At 37.3% G+C, this 27754-nt stretch overlaps 1 protein-coding gene across 2 annotated transcripts in view; it reads left to right on the top strand.

Moving 5' to 3' along the window:
• The window catches only part of sand (sandman), an 81177-nt gene that overhangs the window by 24618 nt on the left and 28805 nt on the right, over positions 1–27754 (top strand). The window contains exons 2-3 of one of the 2 annotated variants that reach the window (XM_014427532.2): positions 1179–1527; positions 9220–9459. In XM_014427532.2, the coding sequence (XP_014283018.1) occupies positions 1332–1527; positions 9220–9459 (436 nt within the window). In that variant the 5' untranslated portion in view covers positions 1179–1331. The remainder of the gene's footprint in view (positions 1–1178; positions 1528–9219; positions 9460–27754) is intronic. The other variant, XM_067046823.1, reaches the window with a different exon arrangement.

Genomic DNA, 27754 nt, shown 5'->3' with positions numbered 1-27754 from the left:
GAAGTAACAAATATATCAAGGATATCGGGACGTTTCTTAAGGGATGTAGGCCAATAAGATTATTTGAATTAAACATATTTTCAGTACATTGTTCTTGATTATGTCACTTTGTCTAAAGGTTTTATAGAAAATATGCGGATACAAAATAACCTTCAGTCATTATTCTGTAACTCAGTTTAAAAAACCTGCAAAAATTTCATGATTCAGCTGATCGCATACGTAGATTCAATGGTATACGCGGATAACGCCAAATTTCGTTATTATTAAATAAGGTATTTAAACTTCATTCATAGAAGTAAGAAAGTACCCAGTCAAATATTTCTTTTTTAGTTTTCTCTTTGGTTGATTTATTTATTAGCTCTTCGGGTAAACGATTGAACAGATATGTACTATACAGTTTGAAGCACGGTTAGCAAATATATTGTGGTACGATAATTTTTTTTTTCTAACATTCTTTAGATGTCTTATTTCTTTTCTAATTAATTACTATCCATAAATGTTAACATGATTCAGTAAAAATAAAATAGTTTTGGTGGTAAAGTACCAACAATTTTAATATTATCTGCTTTATTACTGTGGTGCGTTATTGTTCTTAATGTTCAATGCTTGAAAGTTTTGATTAATGAATATCAGAACTGGCACCATGGCATTCGATCCCATATCTTAATACCGATTTAAATATTGCTTACACTATATTATGTATTTAATGTAAGCAGTTTTTAATCGCGGGTCTGTTGATAATTGATTCATTGTATGTAATAGCGTTTATATAGAGCTGTGTGATCTAAAAGTGATAAATATACTAAAACAGTGTGGGTAATTTTGTTATCAGAAATGCAATACACCATAGAGTAAAAGTGTTTTATTTAGAAAATATTTTTTTGAACAAGATATTTATATAACTATTAGTAAAAAGAAAAGAGCTTTTCTTCTATTTATTTTACTAATGTATTTATTTTTGTCAACATAACAAATACATTAAACGTAACGTATTTAGTTTGATCAAAAATAATCACAGAACTTATCAATTTTTTCTTTTTTAATTCTAGAAAAATTTTATTTTCAATGTATTTAAGTGGGTTTGGACATACAATATTACTAAACGGGCATTCAGACTAATTTATTTGATATAAATCATTTCTATAATGATCTAATATATATCTTTTTTTTTTTTCCAGAATATGGTGTGAACAGTCTGAACATTGTTTACTTTTGAGACATCTATGTAGGATGTATGTAGGAAATATTATCGTTCAAATATTTCAAAGGCCCTTAGACCTCCAACAGTTGGGCCTAAAATGTGTGAATAGAAATCCTCTAATGTTAACCAAATGCAACGGAAAAGAAGCACAAGAAGATCATTCAAGAGGCAAAAGACATGGGGCCAAAGGCTCAAAGACTACTTACGGAACTTCGTTGCTTTTATGTTCAGTAACGTCGGTATAATAGGACTTGTTATAGGATACACGATAGCAGGATCTTTTATGTTTATTGCTATCGAAAGCCCGAAATATACGAGCAGAATTGGTAAGTAGTTTTATTCTTTAACATTAATAATAAATATGTTCTTGTCTTGAACTATTGTTGCAATTAACCATCTAATAGTTTCATGAAAAACTATCGATAATAAAAAAAAATTCATATTTGTTGATATCACGGAATTTTTCCCAACTAAAATTAGGTTATTATGGCATTGAATTAATTTTATTATATGCTTATTAAATTTGGTTGTAAGTGACAGAAAAGAACCACAATTAAAATTTATTAATATGAAAAATCTTAGTATAACACTATATTAGAGTAACCAAGAAAGTTATACAATGTCAGTATGAGTAGTAGCATTTAATTTACAAAGAATTTAGCCGATATCTTATCCTCATCTCAACAAAGTAATTTAAATTATATCCAACATTTATCTATAAGCATTTATAGCTCTTCAATAATTCACTATAAATTGCTTATAATAAAATTACAACACTTTTTACTTCATAACAATTAAAATTTTTTAACTAGGTTTTTAGCTAATGCAGTTATTAACTCAAACCTAACTAAATTTTTAAAAATTAAATTAAGTGAAAAAAGATGCGAGAGATATGAAACTTGATAATATAGTGCACTTCAACATCCTAAAAAAACTATGTTTACTACCACCCTCTCCTCCGGGATTCGCCGCCATCTAGATAAAAGGTGTCCAAAATTTATTTTTTCAAAACAACTTATGTTTGGTGCTTCTGAGAAAAAAAAGTCCAAAACAATTTATAATGGATTCGATTCTCTATAACTTTTTATAAATTAAAAATTGTTAATGGATCATCAATGAGGTTCTTATGAATACAGTACACATAAATGCTATCTTAAAACTATTTTGTTTACAAAAAATATATAAGAAAAATAAATTGTAGAAGATTTAATCTACTCTAATTTTTGTTAATACTTTTTTTTTTTTTTTTAGAACGCATCTAACAGAGGTTTTGAAAAAACGGGATTGTCACAAACATTTTTCGAGTTTGCAAATACCCAAAGAAGGTAGTGGTAGCAAACTTAACATGTATTTAGGTCCAAGTGCACTATATTACAAAGTTTCATCCCTCACTAATTTTTCCACGGAAAAGAACCTGTTGTCTGGGCTGTATCCTAAAATAATTATGTAATTAAATAAAAAACATCATATTCATATATTAAAATTATAAAGTTAAAGTGGCTTCATTTGGCTTAAAATAATTTATCTAGGAAAATTCTGGTATAGAGGTTGCTCAGGGATATATATTCCATCTACCCCTTTCGTTAATCAAAAACCATGCTCAAAATAAAATAAAAAATTAATTAATTAAATTAAAATTAATATATTAAAAAATACATGCTCAAAAATTATTATTCTGTTTATTTCAAGTAACATTCCTCTATTTTTTCTAGGGATTTTGTTGATTATAAAATCATTCAAAAGTATTCTGCTTCATTAAGATCACTGAACCAACTTCCATTACAAACTTTTCAGTTCACTAAACTCGTTAGGATGTCCTATGAAGGACAATAATCCATTTACACAATGTTCTAAGGCGTGTACGTTTGCTATCAAATATATTGTTCATGTGGTTTTTGAAAATGCTAATTTTGAATTTTCAATTAAAACTATTGCCAGCACAAGCATTTCGAATCAATTATGCATTGACTGAATTCCTGTCCTGAATTCTGGTACTGATTCAGAATTTGCTATCGTATGTTCTAAGCGCATGTGCAACGTAATTATCTGATACTCTTAATGTTTTCCATGATATACGGATATTTTAATAAAGGTTTATGGTGTTTGTCAACGAAAGTGCAGTTGTAAATTATTAATCAAAACTAATAATAGATAACCGCAGTACCTAAATAACTTTGTTTTATTAATATTAGATCATGAGGATTCTAGGGCGAAACTTTATTATAAATTGATTAATAGCACATTATAAATCATAAAAAACGAACTTTATTTCGACGAACCCCCAAATATAATACAAAATCGAAAATTAAAAAAACAAAACAAGTAAATGCAATTGCATATTTGGAAACTCGACTAAAAAACTAATAAACGAGTTCTACACCGAAGAAACACGGCATAGTAATATCAATCAAGTGCATGTGCAATTAATAATTAGATATTTTTAACTTTATTTCCTAGGAAGTTGTTTATTCTTCATATATTGAGGTGAAAATACCATCTAGTACAATTACTCCTTATAATCAAATATATCCATTTCTTTTTCGAGGTTTTGTCTTCTTAGTTACATAATTGAAAAATCTAACAGATATTTGAACAATGGTGTGTTAGATTGTTTAATTATACAACTATGAAGACAAAATTTCGAAAAGGAAATGGTTATACTTGACTATAAGGAATTATTGGACTAGAAGATGGGGAAACATCTCGAAACGTTGCACAATTACAGATAGAGTATTGATAATGTTCTATAGGAAGTCTCCTTTTACTTCAACTTCTTTAATATATAAAAGATAATTAGATAGTAAATCCGTAAGTATTGTCCTTAAAATGTAATAAACAATCACAATGTCGCAGAAAACTATAACAGAAATCGAAATGGTATTGACGATAATAAATCCGATAATAGCCCTCAGAAAAAACTAAAGGATGAATATAGCGATAAAATGTAAACTACCTCTTTCAAAATGTGTATTACCTGTCAGAAATCTACAGTAAATAATATTAAACCTGACTGAATGCTGGCTAAAATCTTTATTGTTCCTTAATTTTTCTATTCTGACTTATTCCCTTTGTCGTAACTGATGGTAATTCTACCATTTATGAGAGAGCACATCATGTTAAGATATCGGTAGCATTACCTCCTGGAATCTCTTATGTATTCTTCTCTTTTCCACAGTAATACTTGGATCGCTTATCTTCCTAAAACTTTTTTCTCGGATTGTCAAAGTACAAGAATGAAAAAAAGGTAGTTATTTAACCCTAATTTTTTATTATTTTAATAAGTAAGAACTACATACTACGTAGTATACTACGTACTAGTCATAAATAATGTAACTACCAAGTAAAGGTAGCCGCATAAAATGAGTCAAAAACTGCCATAAAATGGTGGCTGTTTCAAAACGTTAAAAAAAAATGAATTTTTCTTTCAGAGCTCTTTATCTTTGCAATTACCAACAACACTAGATAATCTAATACCACATCATTTAAAGAACCCTAAATTTGCTAAAATATAAGCCCTAATAGAGCTATTTACGATCAATAGTTCTCGAGACATATCTTTTTTAAAACATACATTTTATAAAAAATTGGTGAATTTATTTTGAGAAATAGATCTGCAAATGTCTATTAACACTCAAATTAAAGCTAATTTAATGTACTATAAACTAGTGTATCTTCTTTTTTTACGTTTATTTTCTTAGGAGTAGTAGTTTTCACGATATTCGACAAAATGTTGATTTCTAACTGTTCGACAAAAATTTTGAGTCGTGAAAAACACTATCTCAGGAAGTATTAAATGTACAAATGTCTGATAGCACTCAAAATAAAATTAATTTAATGAACTATAAAGTAGATTACTCACAGGAGTAGTTCTCATGATATTTGCTAAAATGAATTGCTATTTGGGGAAAATTTCATGTGCAAAATTCATATTCATATACGAATATCATAAGAAAATACAACCTCTACGAAGACATGTTTCATAAACTACTTTATAGTTCATTGAATTTCCTTTATTTTGAGTGCTGGGAGACATCTGTAATAATGCTACTACTACTAATAATAATAATCTTTATTTATTCTGGGACTGATCCCTTTAGAACATATGTAGGCAACCCCCGGCCCTCTGTAAGATTTGATCGGGCCTGCGAGACAATTCGAAAAACCCAATTAAAACAAAATATTTCATTACTTACTCATATTCACAGAATCAAGTTAGTGAGCGAGCCAATTGGCGGCGGTCATCAAAGAGTGAGGCGGCGCAACCAAGGATTATTGCTTCTCAATTGTTTTACACTAGACGATTCTAGATCATCACTTCATTTTGCCTATATAAGCGGGTGGATGGCCCAAACTTTAGTTAAGTTATATTTGAGCTTGCGAGGTGATAACTTCGACAAGCGATATCCTAGCGAACTGCATGTGCCGTCAATTTGCTTTGTGACTTTGTGTGCATCTTGAGTCCTTACTAATTATATTTTGTTATGAAGTTTATCGAACGAAAATTATGTCTGGGAAAAAAAAACGAAAAATAGATAAATAGGGTCACCAGTTTCCAGAAAAATTGACTAAAGAATTCTTTTTTATCTTGCACAATGGTAAGCCTATATGTTTGCTGTGTAATAAATCCATTTTAGTGATGAATGAATGCGATATAAAGAGAAATTACTCATAACTAAGCATCCCATGCTGCTCTTACTGAAAGGACAAATAAGAAAAGACAAAATCCAGAAGCTTACCGCAAATTCGGAAAAAACAGCAGCAAATCTTTCATAAACAAAGTACACAACATGATTATGTTGCGAAAGCTAGTTTTATCTTTATAGTCATAAAAAGTGGTGCAGAGCATTATGAACGCCGACGCCCCCAAGCAATGCCCATTAAAGATAGCCGACATTGAGAAACATTTCAAAAGCCTCGAATCTCCGCAAACGTGCGGCTTATGAGAAATGCGCCCCGATGCCAATTTGATGTCCATAGATAGTCGGGTGGTAAAGAGGGCTATCAAGTCGTCATCGTTAGACTCATCGCCGGTGCCGGATGGTGTGTTGGTCCGCACACTAAAATATTTTGATGTAACACACATCATTAAGTATATTGCGGAGGTCATGCTGAAGGTGGGGTATGTACCAGAGCCTCTACGCCAAGGGCGCACAATATTGGTCTACAAGGGTAAAGGAGACCCAAAAAGTATTTCCTCCTGGAGGCCAAGTACGATATACTCCATTGTGCGCCGAATCATCGAGAAGGTTCTGGATTCGAAATTGAGAAAGCAGGTCACCTTCTGCAAAAGTCTAAGGGGCTTCATAAAAGGTCTACCGGGAACACATGTATGTGCCGGAATCATCGACACGATCATAAAAGATGCCAAAAATAAGAAAAAAGACGCGATTGGTGCTTTTGACAACGTTGGTGATGGACACATAGTGAGCTCGCTGGAGCCAAGAGGTGTGTTATCTGACCTCACAAATGTGATCGCGGCTCTCCTAACCACAAATAAAATAAAGATTAATATAGGAACCCACACGACTAGCCAGATCAGTCTCTTGCGAGGGGTGCCTCAGGGCGGGCCCTTGTCGCCTTCGCTGTTCAACCTAGCCATTGATCACTTGACGAAGAGAGTGTGGTCCTCATAGGGTTCGCGGACGATCAGGCTGTAACGGCGCGCGACAGGAGTTCTGTGGTAAGAATAATTAATAGTGTCAGAGCGTAGCAGGGGCTGCTCGTGGAGATTCGTCTTGCAATAAATGCAAAGAAAACTGTGGGTATCGTAATAGACAAAGAGAGCTGCGGTCAACAAAACTCTCCCTTGAGAATACGGAGGTCATCCAAACGGCAAAAGCCGAGGACACCATCAAATATCTTGGATGTACATCGGGAGAGCTAGTATTTGGAGAAGAGGTTGTTACAAATCTAACTAATAACCTCTATAAATTGGTGAGCTCGTGGCTGCTCAAGCCCGAACAAAAGGTCAACGTTGTGAACCAATACTTGTTCCCGGGACTTGATTACCCTCTCCAGACTGCTCTCCTTACAAAGATACGTCCTGCAATATTGGAGGGCATTAATACCAATATCCGCAGGAGTATCAAGCCCATCATCGGGATCCCCGCTAACACCTCGTCGACGATGCTGTACGCACCCAGGAGGTATCGAGAACTGGGTCTGATCCGCTGTCAATGGGAAGCTTCACTACAGCATTGGTCCATTGCCCAGTGACTGTCGAATGTTCCGGATGCTTTATTTCAGGCTACATTCAATCACGAAGCCGAAATCGCGGCATGTGCTGATAGTCTGGGGGTGGATCAGGGCCACCAAATTGTGAGATGTCTACGGCAGTCGTTGCGTGAGAATGCTTTCGAACAATGGGCTAATTGCAGGTGGCAGGGTATTGGTGTTCGTCATTTCAAAGAGACCCCAAAAGCGAATAGATATGTATGTGAGAAGCACATACGCTGGGGGTCAGAACGGGCGAACGCCCTGAAACTGAATATCAACTAGGCACCCCTTCGTAGAGTCCCAGTTGGGTTGAGTCCCTCTGTAGCAAATGCGGCAGAGAGTCTGAAACACCAGCCCATGTGCTGGGAAAATGCCCCAACAACTCCCTCCTTATAACACGCCGGCACCACAGGGTCAAAGACGAATTGATGAAAAGACTTCACCTGCTTCGAGGAGGTTTATTGCGTTGACACCGACGGATCCGTAAGAAACGCTGATATTTTCGCATTTACAAAAGTCGGAGGTACGGCTCTGGTTTTGGATCCCATGGATAGCCCTGAAAGAAAAGTTAAATTTTTTTTTTAACGTTTGAAACAGCCACCATTTTATGGCAGTTTTAACTCATTTTATGCAGCCGCCATTTTATTCCTCCTACCATTACTTGGTAGACTCATCACTTATGACTAGTAATTAGACGTAGTTCTTACTTATTAAAATAATAAAAAATTAGGGTTAAATAACTACCTTTTTCTTATCCCGGCTCTTGTATTTTGGGAATCCGAGAAAAATGTTTTAGGAAGCGATCCAAGTATTACTGTGGAAAAGAGAATGGAAGAACACATAAGTGATTCCAGGAGGTAATGCTACCGATTTCTTAACATTATGTGCTCTCTCATAAATGGTAGAATTACCATCAGTCACGACAAGGGAAATGAGTCAGAATAGAAAAATGAACAAACCATAAAGTTTTTAGCTCACCATTCAGTCACGCTTAATATTATTTACTTATATTTATATAAGGAATAATAGTACTAGAAGGGCAAACACCCCGAAACGGTGTGAAAGAAAATTTAGAGTATTGATAACATTGATAACAGCCACCATTTTATATACCCCGTACCTATTACATGGAAGATTCATCAATTTTGACTAATAATCATACATAGATTTCATTAAAGTAATAAAAAATTGTGGTCTGCCTTTTTTCTTAACTTGGGCTCTTGTATTCAGTCTCCAGTCTGCACGCTGACATATCGAAATTTCCTATGTGAGTCCAATCTTACCGATTTTGTACATGATTGCCGAGTATTCTTCGAGGATATGCAACCCATTTCTTCATGATTGCATCCTAATTTGTAATTATTGCAATTTTCAAGATTCCAATTTGTGGTACGGGGTTAAAATCGGTTCCACATTTAAGCATTTAAAGGATCTGCTGACTGAGGTGATATTAGTATACCATGATTCAGTTGTGTGAGTGAAATATAAAAGCGACCAACAGTATTTGTTTGAATTAAATTTTTTGACTTCGGTCACAACGAGATTATATATTGATAACTACACAAATTTTAAACATACTTCATACACCCTTAGGTTCTTGAGGCCGTAATGGAGGAATGTTGCTTAAAATAAACTCCACAAACTTCATCAAATACATGTTTTTGGTTTATTTATATTTTTATGGAAAAAGTAAGAATTCTCCTGAGTGAAACTTTCTGGAAAAATTTTTAAGTCATTAAACTAAAGTATAATAGGAAATGTTTAATACTAATTTATCAAATAATAATATTTTTAACAATCAGAAAACATACTTCGGCTTCGGAATATGACTGCAAATAGACTGTGGCAAACGACTTGCTGTGAAATAAATATATTCTCTGAAGCCAGTTGGCGAAATAAAGTTGATCATGAACTGAAGGAGTTCCAAAACAGCATAGTTCACGAAGTGCAGATTCATGGCTACGAAGGTGAAGACATTTCAGCAAACAGATGGTCATTTTCTGGAGCCTTTCTGTACTCACTAACAGTTATTACCACCATAGGTCAGTATAACTTTAAATTGTTTTTAATTTTATTCCATATAAAACAATTGATAGTATTATTATACACTGGGAGTACCAGTTGAAAACCAATAATTTCAGGGGCCGATTCACCTTAATTATGACGAGAAAAGTCCCTATTAACCATCATCCGATTTTTCACTGTTTCATGAGAAATTAAAGTTTAAATTTCTGTCATATTTCCTCCAAAAGTAATTGACTTCGGATTGTGCCAAAGGTGATCGAAGGGATGGGGAGATCTTGCATCTTACATTCGTTTCATAACTCCTAGAAAAAATTATTACTAGGAAAATATTTTGGTTGTCTTCATTCACATATTCCAAATTAGAGATAAATTATAGAATTAATAAAAATATAAATTACTGTTGAAAGATGGTCCGGGTAGGCGGTCAAAAAAAGCTATAAAAGTAGCATAAAGCTCTATATTCCCATCTTTCTGGAAAACTGCTCTAGTCCGACCTTTGAAGAAAATTTCCAACCCTACCTCACTACACGACTTCCATCCCAATTCTCTCCTATCCAACTTTTCTAGAACGCCTTGTCTAAAATAAACTCTCCAACTTTCTTGAAGAACGTTATCAACCCTTTCCAATCTGGCTTTCGATGTGGCTATTCAACGCAATCCGGTTTCCTTAAAATAACCCATGAACTCCAAAACTTCATTGAACACCAAAACCTTACTATCCTCATCTTTCTAGACTTTTCAAAACCGTTTGACACAGTTGACCATATCATCCTCTTTACGTTTAATTGCGTAAACTTCCTCTATCCAACAGTGCCCTGTGTTGGTTAAAACATTTTCTCTCAGATCATCTAAAACCCTCCCCCTCTCCTGTGGTGTTGCTCAAGGTTCCTCTCTATCTCCTACTCTATTTGCTATTTAGATTAGTGACCTTCCCTTCCAGATCTAACACTCCCAATACCACATCCATGCAGATGATTTCCAAATATACCTATTCTTCCCGCCTTCTGACCTATTATCAGCTACAGAAGAACTTCAAGAAGATTTGGATGGGATTTGTGAATGGGCGAGAGCTAATAAGTTGTAGCTGAATGCGGAGAAGACATAAGCAATCTTAAGAATCTCCAATCACCTCCCGTAAACTGATATATACTTATCCCTAATATTCCAACTCTGCTCCTACTTGATGGTGATCATCATGGGTGCTACAGCACATCGCTGAGTCTTGGCCTCCACAATTAGTCTCGTCCATTGGTCTCACTCTTGCAGCTGTTCTCCAGTTCGCCAGTCCAAGAAGAGGTCTACTATCTACGTCAACCCCATCCATCCATCGCAATCTAAGGTCTTCCAACTCTTCTTTTTCTTTCTGGACGCGTCAGCATAATTTCGCTGGTTGGCCTACTCTTATCCACCCTGGTTACCTGACCTGCCTATTTTAGACATTCTGTTCTAATGAACTGGACTACGTTTGTATCAATTATGTATAGCGGTCAGTTCTACTCCTTCTTCCCCTATTGTTACCTGAGCGCACTGGTCCATAAATGCGACGCGGTACTTTTCTTTCAAAGACCAACAGCTTGCTTTCATCTCTTTTGGAGAAGCTCCACGTTTACACTCCATATGTAATAACAGGACAAATCAACGTTTTGTACAGAATCGCTTTTGTTTTCCTGGAGATTAAGCGATTACTTAGATACCATCACAGGGCAAAATAGTTATTTGCCGCCAGGATCCTCTTAGATAATTCTTCTGGCACATCATTGTCGGTCTTCATTTGAGAGCCCAGATAAACAAATCGTTGGACAGAAAAGCCTCCTTTACTGATGCTATGGTTTCTACATGATAACCCCATAAAATTTTACCCTACCGTCAAAAACCTGGGAATAACTTTTGACCAAACACTTTCCTGGAAAAACGATGTATCCAATATCTCCCGCCGTACCTTTTCCACTTTAAAATTTCTAAATTACCTCCGCCAACTATTTCCATTTGAAACCCGTAAGCTCCTAGTCACTTCTCTAATATTTCCCCACTTTGATTATTGCTGTACGGTATATGGGGGCGTCTCTGGGGATCTCGAGATTAAAACGTTTGATAAATTTCTCTGTACGATTTTATGCAGAGTTGAAGTAGAAGATAGTTGACCGTGGATACTATGTATGAGAAGGAGATGGTTAGGGGTGCGGTCAGAATATGAGACAAATAAGTTGAAAAAACTTATTTAATAGTGCCAACGTTTCGGCCGGAATTTCTAGCCTTCATTAGGGCTAAGAACAAAGAACTAAACTTAAGTATTTTATTTTACTTTCTTATTTAATTACGTATATATACATTTTATTTTCCACTACTTTCATTACTTTATTTTTATTGATTTCACTCTGTACACTTTTTTACTATATATCATTCTGTTTATATTTTCTTTTTTTTTATTCATTGGTTGTTATCTTGTTCTTTGTTCTTAGCCTTGATGAAGGCTACAAATTCCGGCCGAAACGTTGGCACTAGGGATGCGACATCGATGTCGATGTTTTTAAGCCGATGTTTTTTCAACATCGATGTTTTACTTTTGTCCCAATCTTTAATTTTTTTTTTTTCCAAAAGTAACTAAATGAAAACAAAAAAATTACGGTATTAACAATTTCCTATCAACAATGTGGTGGGATAAAAAAGGACCTTCAACCATCACGCTAACGACGTAATAAAGATAAATTACGACTAGAAATGCTAAATGCTAAATATTAAAACATCATTACATACAAACCTTTGCCTTAAATACATTGATGTTTTTGAACAACCATTTCAGTAACATAAGGTCTGTTCCAACGACTACGTATACTCCCGCCAGTCGAAAGTGGTTTTTGCAAAAAATAATGCAAATTGACAAAAAAAAACATCGATGTTTAGAAATATCAATGTTCAATATTAAAATATCGTTGCATACAATACATTGCCCAAAATACATCGATGTTTTTGAACAACTATTTCAGAAACATGAGGTCTGTTCTTACGATCACGCATTCTACGGCCTGTCAGAAGTGGGTTTCGAAACTAAGAATCCGACATCGACTACAAAAAACATCGATGTTTTTAAAATATCGTTGCATCCAATGCATTACCCAGAAAACATCGATGTTTTAAAATATCATTGCTTACAATACATTTTCCAAAAAACATCTATGTTTTAAAATATTGTTGTTTACAATACATTGCCAAAAATACATTGTTGTTTTTTTGAACATCTATTTCAGAGTCATAAGGTCTGTTCCGACCAGTCAGAAATGGTTGTTGGAACAAATAATGTAACTAAAAAAAACATCGATGTTTTTTGGGTAATGCAATGTATGCAACGATATTTTAGAACATCGATGTTTTTTGGGTACTGTATTGTAAGCAACAATTTTTAAAAACATCGATGTTTTTTGTAGTCGATGTCGGATTCTTGCTTTCAAAAACCACTTTTGACAGGCCGTAAAATGGTTGATCGTTGGAACAGACCTTATGTTACTCAAATGGATGTTCAAAAAAGTCGATGTATTTTGGGTAACGTATTGTAAGAAACGATATTTTAAAAACATCGATGTCGGATTCTTAGTTTCAAAACCCAATTCTGACAGGCCGTCGAATGCGTGATCGTTGGAACAGACCTCATGGTTCTGAAATAGTTGTTCAAAAACATCAATGTATTTTGGGTAATGTATTGTAATCAACGATATTTTTAAAACATCGATGTTTTTTGTTGATGTCGGATTCTTAGTTTTAAAACACACTTCTGACAGGCCGTAGAATACGTGATCGTTGAAACAGACCTTATGTTTCCGAAATATATCTTTAAAAACATCGATGTTTTTTGGGTAATGTATTGTAAGCAACGATATTTTAAAACATTGATGATTTTTGGACTCCATGTCCTATAGGTTGATTGAAAAAGCACTTCTAACTGGCCGAAGCATGGGTAGTCTATAGAACAGTCTTTATGTTACTGAAATGGTTAAAAAAAACATCGATGTTTTTCAACATCGATGTTTTAGTATTGAACATCGATGTTTTAAAACGTGTTTTTTTATCGATGTCGCATCTCTTGTTGGCACTATTAATTAAGTTCTTTCAACTTGTGATATATTCTGACCACACCCTAACCAACTTCTCCTCATGACTATTTATTTATTTTTTTTGTATTTTTGTTTATGTATCTCTGAGGCTCGTCAGCCCACATCTTTTTATCTCTCTGTATTATTCTAAAGAGACTCGTCAAAGAATAAATAAAGTGTTATTATTACTACGGTCTGTTTTCTCGCCATTGCGGGTTGAGTGTCTGAGGTGGGGACCTAGATGTCCAGCCAACTTCATATTTTTGTTTATTTTTCCTTTTTTTTTATTCAAATATTTAAAAATGTTCGCACTCTCCGAACCGTGTTTAAGAGAACGGACTGTTCTGCCTCTCTTAGCACATCAATAGGCCATTCACGCCTGCCACTGTTTACTTAGGTAGTAGTACGTAGGCCATTCGTGGATATTATGAATGGAGTAGTGGTAACACCTTTCAATTGATATTTTTCTTTCAATTCTGTCGTCAATTCCTGGTATTTCCTCAATTTTTTTTTCACTTGTGGAGCTTATATTATTATCGTTGGGGATCCCAACATCAATACGTACAGCTTTCTTATTTTTAAGATCTATAAGGAGGATGTCTCTCTTATTACGGCGTACTGTATGGTCCGTAATAATTGAGAGAAACTTTTTGGAGGAGTCTACTGTGGAAGGTACTTGTAATATAGGCTCTTATCATCAATTAGGCTTTTAACTATTCAACTAATCTTTCTTTATCTACGAAGGCTTTGTTCAGTTTGCTATAGAATCTCCCATGCAGAGGCTTGCTTTTCCATTCTGCCAGTCGTTCATTTTCGGACACGATTGTTGATTCAACACCTTTGTTCAGATTAAGTGCAGGTAAACCAGAGTCCATCCTTGAGATGGTGAGATAAATCCATGATGTTTTTGCGAGAAAATATTGGCCTCTTTCTAGCTTCTTCAATATTTAGCAAACCACGTCCTCTTTTACAAGATATTTGGTGGTGGGTCCGTTCTTGTGTGAGAGTTGTTCGTACAAGGCGACCCATCTCCTTTTGGCTGGTGTTTGAGCACTACACTATGCCGAAGCAATAACTAAAAGCAGGTATCGCCCAGGTGTTGATAGCCTTGATTTTTTGTTTACCAGTTAGTTGGATTTTGAACTCTTTTCGTAACCTAATTTTGAACATTGTTAGAAGCTCTTGTTACATATCAGTGCGGAAAATTTTAAGGTGCCGTTGCATGCCCAAATTATTGGCTTCAAGTTCCTTTATGTATTCTTCTTCATTAACCAGAACATTGTGTTTACTAACCACTTTCCTCTTTGTTACATGGAACACTGCACATTTATCGAGGCCAAATGATATTCCTATGTCATTTGAAAAAGATGAAACATCTTCAACCATACTTTGAAACTGATCTTTCTCGCGTTTAGTTTGAGATCATCCATATACCAGCTGTGGCTGACTGGTTGTTTCGTCATTGATGACAAGTTTGTATCCCTCCTTATTCTCACGAAGAATTCTGCTTAATGGGAATAGCGCCATCATCATAAACTGTGGCGCTACAACTCTTGTAGAGTCAAGGCATCCCGCAACTTCGTTCGCCAGCACTCTCTAATGGTTGCCGCTGTTCTCCAATTGCGGATTCCCAAGATAGACCTGGCATCCCCTGCCACTCCATCGATCCATCCAATTCAGCATTTGTTCCGTTAGCACCATGCAGAACCAGATTGGGCTTAGTCTCGGTAGGGCCTTCGGTGCGCGTCCGTCTGGGTGCCTCCTGCAGTTACCAGGCTGGTCCAGTCCTCCTGGTCTCAGTCTGGGTCAGCTTCCTCTTCTTGTGGTGGCTCGCCGATGTTGGGCGGTCTAGTCCTTCCCATTGTGAAATGTGTTGGGCCCACCACCTCCTTCCATCCGTAATTGAACTCCTTGAAGAGGGGATAATTCTCTTCTTCCATCAACCAGGGAAAGTCCGACTCGGCGAGGGCGAAAATCCCGGTCTTTCTCAACAGCCTGGCTCGGTGTCCTTCCATGGCGGAGCAATCCACTATTACGTGTTCTGCTGTTTCAGGACCTCCGCACGTGGGGCACCGGGGGTCGATGTTGTTTCCAAAGTTCTGCTGATGTTCTCATCCTATCACCCTGGATATCTAAGGAGAAAGGGTTAGACCGGGTGAGGAGGTGACATATCTTGGTGTGAGGATAAGAAGAAGATTCGATGCCACTTCTCACCTCGTGTATCTAAAGGACAGGGTGACACTGTCACTCAATGGATTAAGTAGGATAGGGGGTGCATTATAGGCCTCAGGTACCCTGCAACGATGACCATATAATAAGGTGTGATCTTGGGTATTCTGAGGTACGCATCCCCTGCCTGGAGCCGAAACCTCACAGAAGAGAAGACTGGCCACCATACAGAGATTGGCTCTACTGAGTGTCACGAAGACATACAGAACGGTGTCACATGAGGCGGTGCAGGTGCTGGTCGGAGCGATGCCCCTGGACCTCATTCTCAGGGAGGATTTCCTTAAATGTGAAGTAAAGAGGCAGGGACTAGAAGCGCTACTGGATGAGCTCCGTGAGAGGATCGGCGAGACTCCAAACTTGTGGAAGAAAATACTGCGGGAGGACTCAATACAGAAGTGGAATGGACGGTGGGTAGCAAGCCAGAAAGCGCTACTTTGAAAAAATTCTTCCCTACCGTCCTTTCTAGACTGAAGGCTAAATGGGTCATCTCAGACTATTGGGTCTCACAGATCTTAACAGGACACGGGGGTTTCGAGAAATGCTGCAGAGCTTTGGAAAGAACATCGACCCCCGGTGCCCCACGTGCGGAGTTCTTGAAACAGCAGAACACGTAATAGTGGATTGCTCCGCCATGGAAGGACACCGTGCCAGGCTGTTGAGAAATGTCGGGATTTTCGCTCTCGCCGAGTCGGAGTTTCCCTGGTTGATGGAAGAAGAGAATTATCCCTTCTTCAGGGAGTTCATTTACGGATGGAAGGAGGTGGTGGGCCCAACACATTTCACAATGGGAAGGACTAGACCGCCCAACATCGGCGAGCCACCACAAGAAGAGGAAGCTGACCCAGACTGAGACCAGGAGGACTGGACCAGCCTGGTAACTGCAGGCACCCAGACGGACGCGCACCAGAAGGGCCTACCGAGACTAAGCCCAATCTGATTCTGCATGGTGCTAACGGAACAAATGCTGAATTGGCAGGCCTCTATAGGAACCCGGATATTGTAAGGGTGATCAAAGTGGGACGGCTTCAGTGGGCAGGTCGTGAATTAAGAGTGGCCCAGGATCAGATTTCTAGGATGAACCTGGACGAAAGGATATATGTATATATACTATATACAAGAGTAGGAAGACCTCGGCTTCGATGGATCGATGGAGTGGCTGGGGATGCCAGGTCTATCTTGGGAATCCGCAATTGGAGAACAGCGGCAACCATTAGAGAGGACTGGCGAACGAAGTTGCGGGATGCCTTGACTCTACAAGAGTTGTAGCGCCACAGTTTATGATGATGGCGCTATTCCCATTAAGCAGAATTCTTCGTGAGAATAAGGAGGGATACAAACTTGTCATCAATGACGAAACAACCAGTCAGCCACAGCTGGTATATGGATGATCTCAAACTATACGCGAGAAACAAAGATCAGTTTCAAAGTATGGTTGAAGATGTTTCATCTTTTTCAAATGACATAGGAATATCATTTGGCCTCGATAAATGTGCAGTGTTCCATGTAACAAAGAGGAAGTGGTTAGTAAACACAATGTTCTGGTTAATGAAGAAGAATACATAAAGGAACTTGAAGCCAGGTAACCTACTAGGGAGTATAGATTACTGGGGGTGTCGAGCTCTTGCAACCGCTGGAGTACACGAGGCCACCAAACGCTGTCGAAGGCGGAAGAGATGTCAAACATGATCAATAATACATATTTTTCCGCCCTCTCCTCCACGACTCTACGCACTCTCAGCAGCGCATCCGTAGTTCCCCTGCCACGGGTCAAGCCAAACTGCCGTGGATGACTTGCAGCACTTAGACTTGGTCTAAGGCTTTGGACGATCATGTGCTCCAGGACCTTACTAGCTACTGGGAGAAGGCATATTGGTCGATAGGATTTAGGGGTTTCTTTAACCTTACCACCCCCCTTGTTGAGCAGTCTCAAGTCTGCAATCCTCCACTTGTTTGGAAAGTACCCCTTATCCAAACACTCGTTGAATATATCCAACAACTCTTCCTCAATACAATGGGCAGCATCTATGCTATCTAGTCCCGAAGCCCTCCCGATCCTTTGTCTTTCCACGGCAAGACGAAGGTCCCACATATTCCATGGTGGGCATAGGTCAATCATCTCCACTATCCTGGGACGGATTATCCCTAGGGTATGTATAGTCTATATACATCTTGGCAGCCTCCTCTAAGGTGGTTGCCTGGGCACCTCTCACTCTAATAGCCGCCATCACTTGTAACGGCTTAACCTTTCCCAGTGCCACCCTGTACGGGATACCCCAGGGATTTTTTTCTAATTCCTCTACAATAAATTCGTCCTAGGACTTCTTCTTCTGGCAACGCACCCCGTTTCGGTATACCCTATATCTATGTTTGGATTCTTCTCGAAGTGCAAGCCTCCTCTCGTCGTTTCTACACTCATGGTACCTACGCCTGGCCCTGTAGTATTCTTTTTTACTTGTATTGTAATATATGCCGCTTCAGTGATGGCACCCGTAAGCATTGCCACTCTGCGGTAAATCTCGGACTCATCATCTATCGGGGTCATCTCCTCCCATTCTCTGTCAGCCAGTATCCTCTCCAATTCACTGGAAAACGCTCTCCAGTTCGCCGATCGAGTCACAAAGCCCTTTTCTACTTCTGGGGCACCGCCTTCCTCCTCCACCACACTGAAGGCTATGACCCGGTGGTCAGAGCTCGTGTCTCACCGGAGGGTCAAGTCTACAATACGCTTTGCTATGGGAGCCGTGGCAAGTGTCACATCTATCCAACTCTGGCCCCGCGCTCCAACAAATGTGGGCCCAGAAGGCTCGTTCATAATAACCAGCTGACACCTCCCCACGCAATCTTCTACCAACCTCCCTCTAGCGTCTGTGCGAACAGAACCCCAGGCCGTGCTCCACGAATTGATGTCGGAACAGACTATCACACTTTTATACTTTAGTGCCACAACCTCGACAGCAGCTATATTATCCTCTACATTGATATTTACATTCACCTGTCGTGGCGGCATATATGCTGAAACCAAAGCGAAGGCAACTCTGCCGCACCTGACATAACATGCCGCCTGATCTGCTGTGGTGAATTGCTTCAGTTCCAGTACGTCGAGGGCAGGGTTAACGACAACAATCGCTGCTCTAGGCCTCCTCTCGCTACTGCCTAGACCGACCACCTTCGACGTAGTTCGAAAACCTGTGACCACATTCTTTCGACAACATGAGACAAGGCTCCTGAATCGCCAAGATGTCAGCACTTCGGACGAGAGTAATCAATTCGTCCGCGACCACTCGTTTACGGCCCATATTGACCTGCAGGATCTGTAGCCTACGCGTACCGGGTCTTCTTCGTGTGCTTGACCATCATCTCCAGATGTACCGGGCATTCCCTGCTGCCCGCACAATGTCGGAGATCTTTCCCTGCTCTGCCACTCGCCTTGCAATTTTTACAACACGAGGGTTCACCCTTCTTCTTTTCAGGGCACTCCTTAGCATTGTACCCAGTAAGGCTCGCCTATAATCCTTTTTCCCTCAGCTTATCCCCAGGCGAGAAGCTTTTGTGCCTGGTCAGCGCCTTCTGTCCTGACCAGAACACTGTCCTTTTGGGTGATTTTTATCAATCTTATGTCCCCAATGCTCTTCAATTCTTCTTGGGACGGGAGTTCCATGTATATATATCTTTTGCAGTCCATCCCGCTGCACTTCCCTTGAGTGTGACATATGTCGCCATATCCTGGGGTTTAAGCGGAATGGCCGGAACGTTCACAAGGACGCCAGCGAAGGTAAGTTTTTTCCTCTCCTTTAGCCCTTCTTTCGGAAGCACATCCTGGGCTGGGGTCTTCTTCTTCCTCTTTTTGTTCTTCGCGCGACTTTTTCCCAGCCTCCACTATCCTCTTCTTCGCCGTCTGTAGAGGTATCCGATTTAAGGTTCCTTCCCCTACAGAATGGTGTCTGGCTGGATCTTTGGGCCATTGGGGCCGGTTCCGCGCCCTCATATTTCCTCCTCTCCTTCACCGGAAATAGCACTGAAGGCCCAGCTCCCATCGTCTTCAGTTCCTCTACTGCTCTTCGGTCGTCCTTCCCCTTTTCTCTTCCTTTAGCCCTACACTCGACCGTACGTTCTATGAGGATACGGGCTTCTTCGTCGACTTCCCCTTCCAAGTCTTTTATCATGCCAGAAACCCTTTTCAATGTCGGCGAAACCCATTATTTTTTCTTCTGATCATAGACCGCTCCTATGGCGCCTATAGCCTCTGCTACTATTGGAGCCACAATCTGGAAGACCTTTTTACCAATGATCTTGTGTAGATCATCGGTATATATGGCTTCTTTTACCATTTCAGTTACTATTTCCGGAATAATTTCCCATTGGGCCTCCAGTCCTACTATTATATTGGCTAATTCTCTTAGCTGGCCATTCAGGTATTTCTGGATCTCGTGAGATACCTTTTTTCTCTCCAAGTAGCTTTTGACCCGTCCTAGAATTATTTCCACCCTCTGGACGGGTCTTTCAATTTCTGGGTTAGGCTTTAGAGGGGATTCCTCCTCCTTCCTCTCTCTCTTCTTCCTCTTTTTTCCTTTGGGGCTCATTTTCCCATCTCGACTATCAGGTCCTGTGTCTTTGTCGGCTTCACTGCCACTTCCTGAAAACAGCCTGACTTTGCCACCATTTTTCTTTCGTTTGTCTCAACCAACGACGTAATTCTTGTAACATTAGATGCTACAATGGCCAAGTCTCCCGCCATTGCAGCACTGCGGACGTATGATGACGACGCCGGGGAACCCGCTTTCCGGTTCCCAATCGACGGCGGTACTGGGATTCCGTGCCCCTGCACCGTAGTATGATTATTAATATTTTCCTCCATTGAATTTCGGAAAATAGCATTTTATACCTACTGCCAGGTATAACACAGCCGCCTCTAGCCTGAGGAACAAACGCTGACCAGTACGCCGCCTATTCTAGGAACCGTCGCGTCTGGATTTGGTTCTAGTTTTGGTTCACTCTGGGTATTTTATTTCCCCGGTTCCTGCCATATCTGGTGAGAATCCCCCTATCCGCCACCTGGGGAGGCGCCCGATGGGAGACTAGCTACTCCACACGGGATTGGGCTTAGTCAATCTCCAGGTTTGAAAGGAGTCTACTTACATTTGTTTGAATCTTGTATAAATCTAGTACTTTTTGTGTGGAACGGAGTCGAAGGACTTTTTATAATCTATCCATGCCATAGAAAGACTTCCCTGTTTTTCGAAACCTGTGCCGCAATGAATGAATCAATAACTAAGAGCTCCTTAAAACCCCTAGTCCGTTTTTTACACCTTAGCTGTGGGTATCATATTCTCATTTTCAAGGTGTCAATATATTTTGGTTGACAGGATAGAAGTGAGAATTTTAATTCATTCTTTTTCTGAAGCATATAACTGATACAATCAGAGAAGCCATCAGGGGGCGTTTACGTGTCATCAAGTATTTTCTGGTACCCTTTGGCTAGCAACTCATGCAAGCAATGAAATCTTTTAATCCAATAATTTTAGATTCAATCAGATCCAGGCCCCCTCCAATTTTTCATGTTTCTGACAGCTTCCTAAACATCTTCCACGGAAATTGTCACTTCATTCATTTCAGAGGCATTCTTGAAACTTTGTTTCATTATTATTATTATTGTTATTAAAAACTAATTATTGTATCCTGCTATTTGTTGACTGCCACCCGAACTACATTCTTACAATAAATCGACTAATAATCTTCCAAATATACAGTTTTCGGCTTGTGCCAAATTTTTAATAATAATCATGTTGCTGTACATTTTTATACTTTTTAATACATTAATGTTTTTTAGACATATTGTGACAACTTACTTTCTTTTTATTTTCCTAATCCATAAACACAACGCTGGTATAAAATAAACGGTAGCGTCAAAATCCAGTAGTAACTTCTTTTGAATTTATTTAATTTCTTGATAATTTAAAAGTTTATAGTTTGGATAGGCAATATGTTTCAATTAAATCGTTTAAGTACTGTCAATTAAATTGAGTAAGCCATCCCTAATTGTTCTTCTAAAGAAACGTAGCTAAAATTGTCCTTTTTTGAGAAGAGAACCAAACACCTTTTTCGTTTTTTACTAAAGGAACGCAATGGAACTAAAGTAAACTAACTTAACTGAGTATAGATGAATTTAATTAAATACTTTTCATATTTAAAATTTAGCGATTTCTACTCTGCAGGAAGTTTTTATCATAATCCTACCACAATATAAATCCTTGCTTCAAACAATCGATAGTAAAAAAATTATTACTGAGATAACGGGAATATATTTCTTCCAATCACAGTCTATTTCATTGATAATAGGTCAATCATAGTCAAATTATGATGACGGATTTTACGGCGAATTGGATCTTAAAAATCTAAATCCTGCATTGAAAATAACTAGAGTTAAGTGAGCTGAAGAAGAACTGGGAGAGGTTATAAAGGCTTCGCTACCATAAGAAAACTTCATATACCAAAACTAAGATCTATCACGTTTCGTTTATAAATTCCCAAAATACTCGCAAAAAAAGGAGTGTTAATCGAGCCTTGAACGATAAATAATGGGCAATATTTAAAGACTGGTGATTGGTCGATCTCAAGAGTTACTAAAAATTAAAACAAAAAAGCAACATTTTGTTTTTAGCAATTGTTACGTTACTAGCTTAGTAAGAATTGATCACTAAAAAGCTAAACAAAAAAAAAAGTAATTATCAAAGAAAGATGGCCCAGGTACGGTAAAAGAAAAAAGAAAAAACTTGAATATTAATAAAACTATTTAATTTGAGCCAACGTGTCAGGGCTTCATTAGGGCTAAAAAAAGATACAAACACTTAAATGCGATAACAAAGTAAGCAAATAGATTAAAAAAAAAAACTAAGTTGTTACTAATTATGATAATTTATATTAAAATGAACAATATAAAATTGAATAAGAATAACATAAAGGTTTATTACATTTTGCAAAGAAAAGAGGAGATATTACCGAAAATGTACACTCATAAGAAGATATACATTTTCCTATATAAAAACATAAAAAATGCAACATTATCGCTCGGCAACCTTATAGATCCCAGTGGTACCAATAAAACTAAATAAAAGTAGGAAACTACTCTACTACTCTAAATGGAACAGAATGTCTACCTTGTGAAGAAGTGGTGGGGGTTGGTGGTTAGATAGTACGTTACATTTGGAAATAACATTAAAGTAAAGATAATATTAGCAAATTAAAGAAAATATCAATTTTTTTTCTTTTTTCTTATATCTTCCCCTTTTTATGTATATTATCATTTGATGTTTGCCTATTTATAAAATTTTCTCTAATATGCTTATATAATCTTTAATTTAACATTACTTTGAAATGTAACGTATTATTTTTTAACCACCAGCATTCACCACTTCTCCTTCTTGTCTATCTTCGGTTCTATTTTTGCTCTAACCTCCATTCAGTAAGATAGGTAGGTGTCCTATTTTGTTCATTATTTCCCTTTATTTTTGACTTTAATCATATTCCCTTTATCCATCTTTTAGTGTGGACTATATTTTCATATTTCTTTTTTATCTACTCTTTTATTTGCTATTATTTCCGTATTCAGTAATTCTTTAAACCTTTTTGTTATTCTTATTTAATATTACATTTCACTGTACATCTTTTTTTATTTTCTTTAATTTGCATTGTTCATTTTTCTAGAAATTATCATAATTAGCCACACCTTAGATAATTTTTTTTTAATCTAATTTCTTACTTTGTTACCGCATTCAAGTGTTTGAATCTCTTTTAGCCCTACAAGGTAGAGCGAAGCATTAGCTCATATCAAATAGTTTAATCACTACTCGAGTTTTCTTTGACCGCACCCGGATCATCTTCCTTTTATTATCACACAGGGATATTCAACGATCTTACAAAAAGATAATTGTGTAAAAATTGCACCACCATAGAGTAGATGAAATCCCCGTTGAAATATATTGTTGACAAAATTTTACACACTTAACTTGTGTACGTTTTTCCTAGCACCCTGTTGCGCTGAAAGATTCCCCTTCTAGAAAAACATTTACACTTATTATGTAAAATTTTCATCTTCACTTGTGAAAATTTCATTAGTGGTTCTCCTTATGGTGTCGATGTGTCATGATGCCTAGTTTAGAGAGATTCGTATTCTTAAAAAAAAATTGCGATAATTCGTTAAAAAGCGTTTTGTGGAATTAGGATTCTAAAAAACGTCTTTATATACCATAGTCACATAATTATCGCATAAAAGGAGGAAATTCGATTTTTGTATAGATTTAGGCATAATTTTTTATTGTAAGGAAGCGGTAATTAAAAAACTATTTAAGTTAGATAATTGTAACTTGCAGTACAGTAAACTAGGCATAATTTTATTCAACAACAAGTAGAGTTTGTCTTTGTCAAAGCCGCTAGAAGAGGGCTTTCAAACGGTAAAATAAGGCAAAGTTTTGTTTTTCCTTAAATCTCGGTTAGTTGAAAACGTCAACAGCATTTTTCTATTGACCAGCATAAACTGTATCATCTTATCCTTCATAATTAAGCCTGTGTTGGGTTCAAATCCTTGTATTCTTTTCTTATTTCAAGGATAAAAACCCTCACTATTTTCGAAATATATCATCGGAAGATAGGAGGTGAATTGACAGGACGAGTTGTTATTAAATCCTCGCACAATAGAAATCTGTTAACTCCGTAAGGGATGCGCTTACGGTCGTCAAGAGGATGGCAAGTCCTACAGGCATTACTTTGAGAAGGAAGTGACCAATAGGTATTGCTGTGAAGTAAAAACACCAGCTGATATAAAAAAAATTGTGGAAGAATATACTAATCTTTTTATACCTCTAAAACAGAAAAGTAACAGTGAATAGTGATGCTTTACTGTGAAAAAAGAAATATATCGTGTTGGGTATTTACTACCTTTGGTATTTTAAGGTTACCTGTAATGTTTATTTGTTACTTATGAAATATCCATTCTAAATGGTACTATTTTTAAAATCCGGAGGTGAAGGGCCTCCTCGTGTTGTTTCGCATAAAAGATAGAGAAAATAAAAACATTAATTAATAAAGACAATAGATAAAATAATAAGACAACAGTCAGAAGTCAAAAAAGAAGTGTGGGGGAGAGGGAGGAGGTGCATCAGAAGATGGAGTTATAAGGTGATGTTGATAGGGTTTTTGGAACCTTTCCTGCCCTGCCACCTCGCAGGAAGGGAGGATGGAGTGATAGATTGGAATACTGAATTGAAGGAATCAGGGAGACTGTCATAGAATTTAATGTGTCTCCGTGCGATGTGTTGTTGTACAGTTTCTAGTTTTAGTTCGTTATAAATGAGCGTCATGTTACGTCTTTCCAGAGATGTCCCTCGGCATATCTTCTGTAGTGTACTGTTTTGGTATTGTTGTAGTGATTTCAGGGCTGTTGAGAAATGTAGTAGTAGTGCGCCGTGTAGGAGTGATGGTCGTAGTATTACTTTGTAGATGAGTAATTTGAGTCTGAGTGACAGCCCTGGTGAGTAGATGAGGTGTTTAAGTTGGTATTATGTTGATTTGACGATTTGTATTCTGTTCAGTATGTGTGCAGTGAAAGATAGATGACACGTTTTTACACTACATACTGTGTAATAGAACATATATAGGGAAGTGAAAGTAAAAATTAAGAAATATAATAAGGCCTCCAACCGTCAGGAAAGTATAAAACAATTTTTGACTTTTCAAAAACTCAACCATTTAGGCTACCTTCAGAAGTAACTGACCGGTTAGGTATTTAGATTTCAATATCCATTACTTCTAAGTCAATACCATCTATGTTGGTACATAACATAACAAACCGTTCCCCCTGCATCCACAAGTTCCTCTGCCTTCAATTTTGCCTGTGAGAAACACTAGCTTCAGAACTTTGTCGGGTGCAAAGAGTGCTTTGGTGGTTTTAAGCATAAGTCCATTCTTTGAGAACTACCACCCGCACGTTTCATGGCGTACTCCAGCCACTGCCCAGCTTGAAAAAAACTTTTAAGGAATGTTATAGTTCTACAACTGTTTATGGAAGGTTGGTGATGGTGCTTGTCGTTCTTAATGACGTAGGTACGTAATACTTGTATCACAATTGGTTCAAGGAAGTGTTTTGAAATTTAAAATCATATACAGCAACAAGGAAAATTTCTACAAATGTCTTCTTATCTGCTATATGGTCTTCCATATTAATAACCTCACAATTTTTTAAGGTCAAGGTTTTACGAATGTTCTTCATGACTGATTTTTCCCTCATTTTAAAATGTGAAAATCACGGCCAGTCACGGAATGTCTTCAGCTCCATAGAATAGTTTGCTCCATTTCAGTTTCAGCTCAAGGACTGAAGAGGGTTGAAGTAGACCATTGTCCTGCAACAAAGTTCTATCATATTCTTTTGATTCTTCCACAATGTGACTTTTTCATTATGTCTTACCAGGATATCAGCTGTGAGTACTATCTCTCTATCGAATTCTTACACGCTTACAGACCATACTGACCTGGTTGGATTTCCTAACCAGCAATATTAAACTACTTTCGTTTTTCGAATACCTATAGAAGTCATGAGTGGCTATATATAACTTTTGCGCTTTACGATATGGGCAAAATAGAATTCATGAAAATCCTTCGCAAAAACCCTGACCTCAAAAAATTTGTGAGAGCATTTAAAGAACCACCATCATAAACAGAGACAACGATAGATGTTGGTTTAAAAGGATTTATTGCCCTGTTTGATATTACACTTCAAAACACGTTCCTGATGCTAATGCAATAAAATCATATTAACATATTTTGAAACCACAAGAATTGCCCTTTGATCCACAGTTAAAAGTAAAACATCATACATTAGGACTTTTTTTATAAAGTTCAGGATTGGATGTTCAGTATTTGTTGCTATCGCCAGAGCATGTGGACCAAAATAGATATATAGAATTGACTTAGAAGTTGAGGAGATGAAATCTAAATACTTAACCGGATTGTAACTTTCCGAGATATCACAATTGGTTCAGTTTTTAAATAGTCACAAAAATTTGATACGCTTTCCTAACGGTTCAAGGGCTTGTTGTAATTCTTACTTTTCTCTTTTACAGGTGAACGTCCACACCACCGATATGACGAACAACAGAACTATCTGATTGCTAACTGCCTTACTTTAAATCATGAACTTATTATTTTAATAAACATTTTTATAAGAGTTAGTTAATGCAAACTAACAAAGATGAAATCACCTTTAAGGCATTTAGGAATTTCACAACCTATCAACAAGCTGAACCGCCAGAACCGTTCCACTGAAGTATAGGTATTACATTTTTTGGAAATATTCTTATCTTAAATTTAGTATACAAATTTTTTTGTCATTGACCCAATTGGATATATAAGCTAGAAATTTAAAACATTGGATTATTAATCCAGTCAAATTAAAATTTTTTTGGAAAAAATTAGGTAAAGCCGGAAATTGTTTTAATCTATGTAGAATAAGAAGAAAATAAATTTGCGCCGATTTCCGTGGAGATCTTTAAGCTGTTCTCCCATAATGTATGGAAATCGTTCGCCTTTTTTTACTGTATTCAAAATAACTCAAAACTGGACCCTTTATTGACACAATGATTAGTATATAAAATACAGAGCATTAAATTATACGCTGAATTGCTACCATAACATTAGAATTCGATCAAGAAGTGATTTTTAAATGGTGGTCAAATAAGTGCCTGATTGTTCAATTTCTTTTTCTTTTTTAAACTTTGTTCTTCGATTGCAGCCTTACGTCCATTCTAATCACGAAAATCTATAGAATGATAGCTGTAGCTAATCTAGCCTTCTAGTGACTTCTTAAATTTGGTCCAATTAATTTTTAAAAATAAAGCCATAACCTTTTAGTGCAAGAGTCCAAGAGGAGGAAACATTTTTAGTCTTTTTAACTAGACTTTACAAGAGATACAGTATATGTTATTAAAAAGTAAATATTGATGGGGGGGGG

The sequence above is a fragment of the Halyomorpha halys genome, unplaced genomic scaffold (assembly GCF_000696795.3).
Source record: "Halyomorpha halys isolate HHAL.00 unplaced genomic scaffold, Hhal_1.1 Scaffold654.1, whole genome shotgun sequence".
Taxonomy (NCBI): domain Eukaryota; kingdom Metazoa; phylum Arthropoda; class Insecta; order Hemiptera; family Pentatomidae; genus Halyomorpha; species Halyomorpha halys.
The sequence above is the reverse complement of the archived record's forward strand: the minus strand, read 5'-3'. Positions and strand labels throughout refer to the sequence as shown.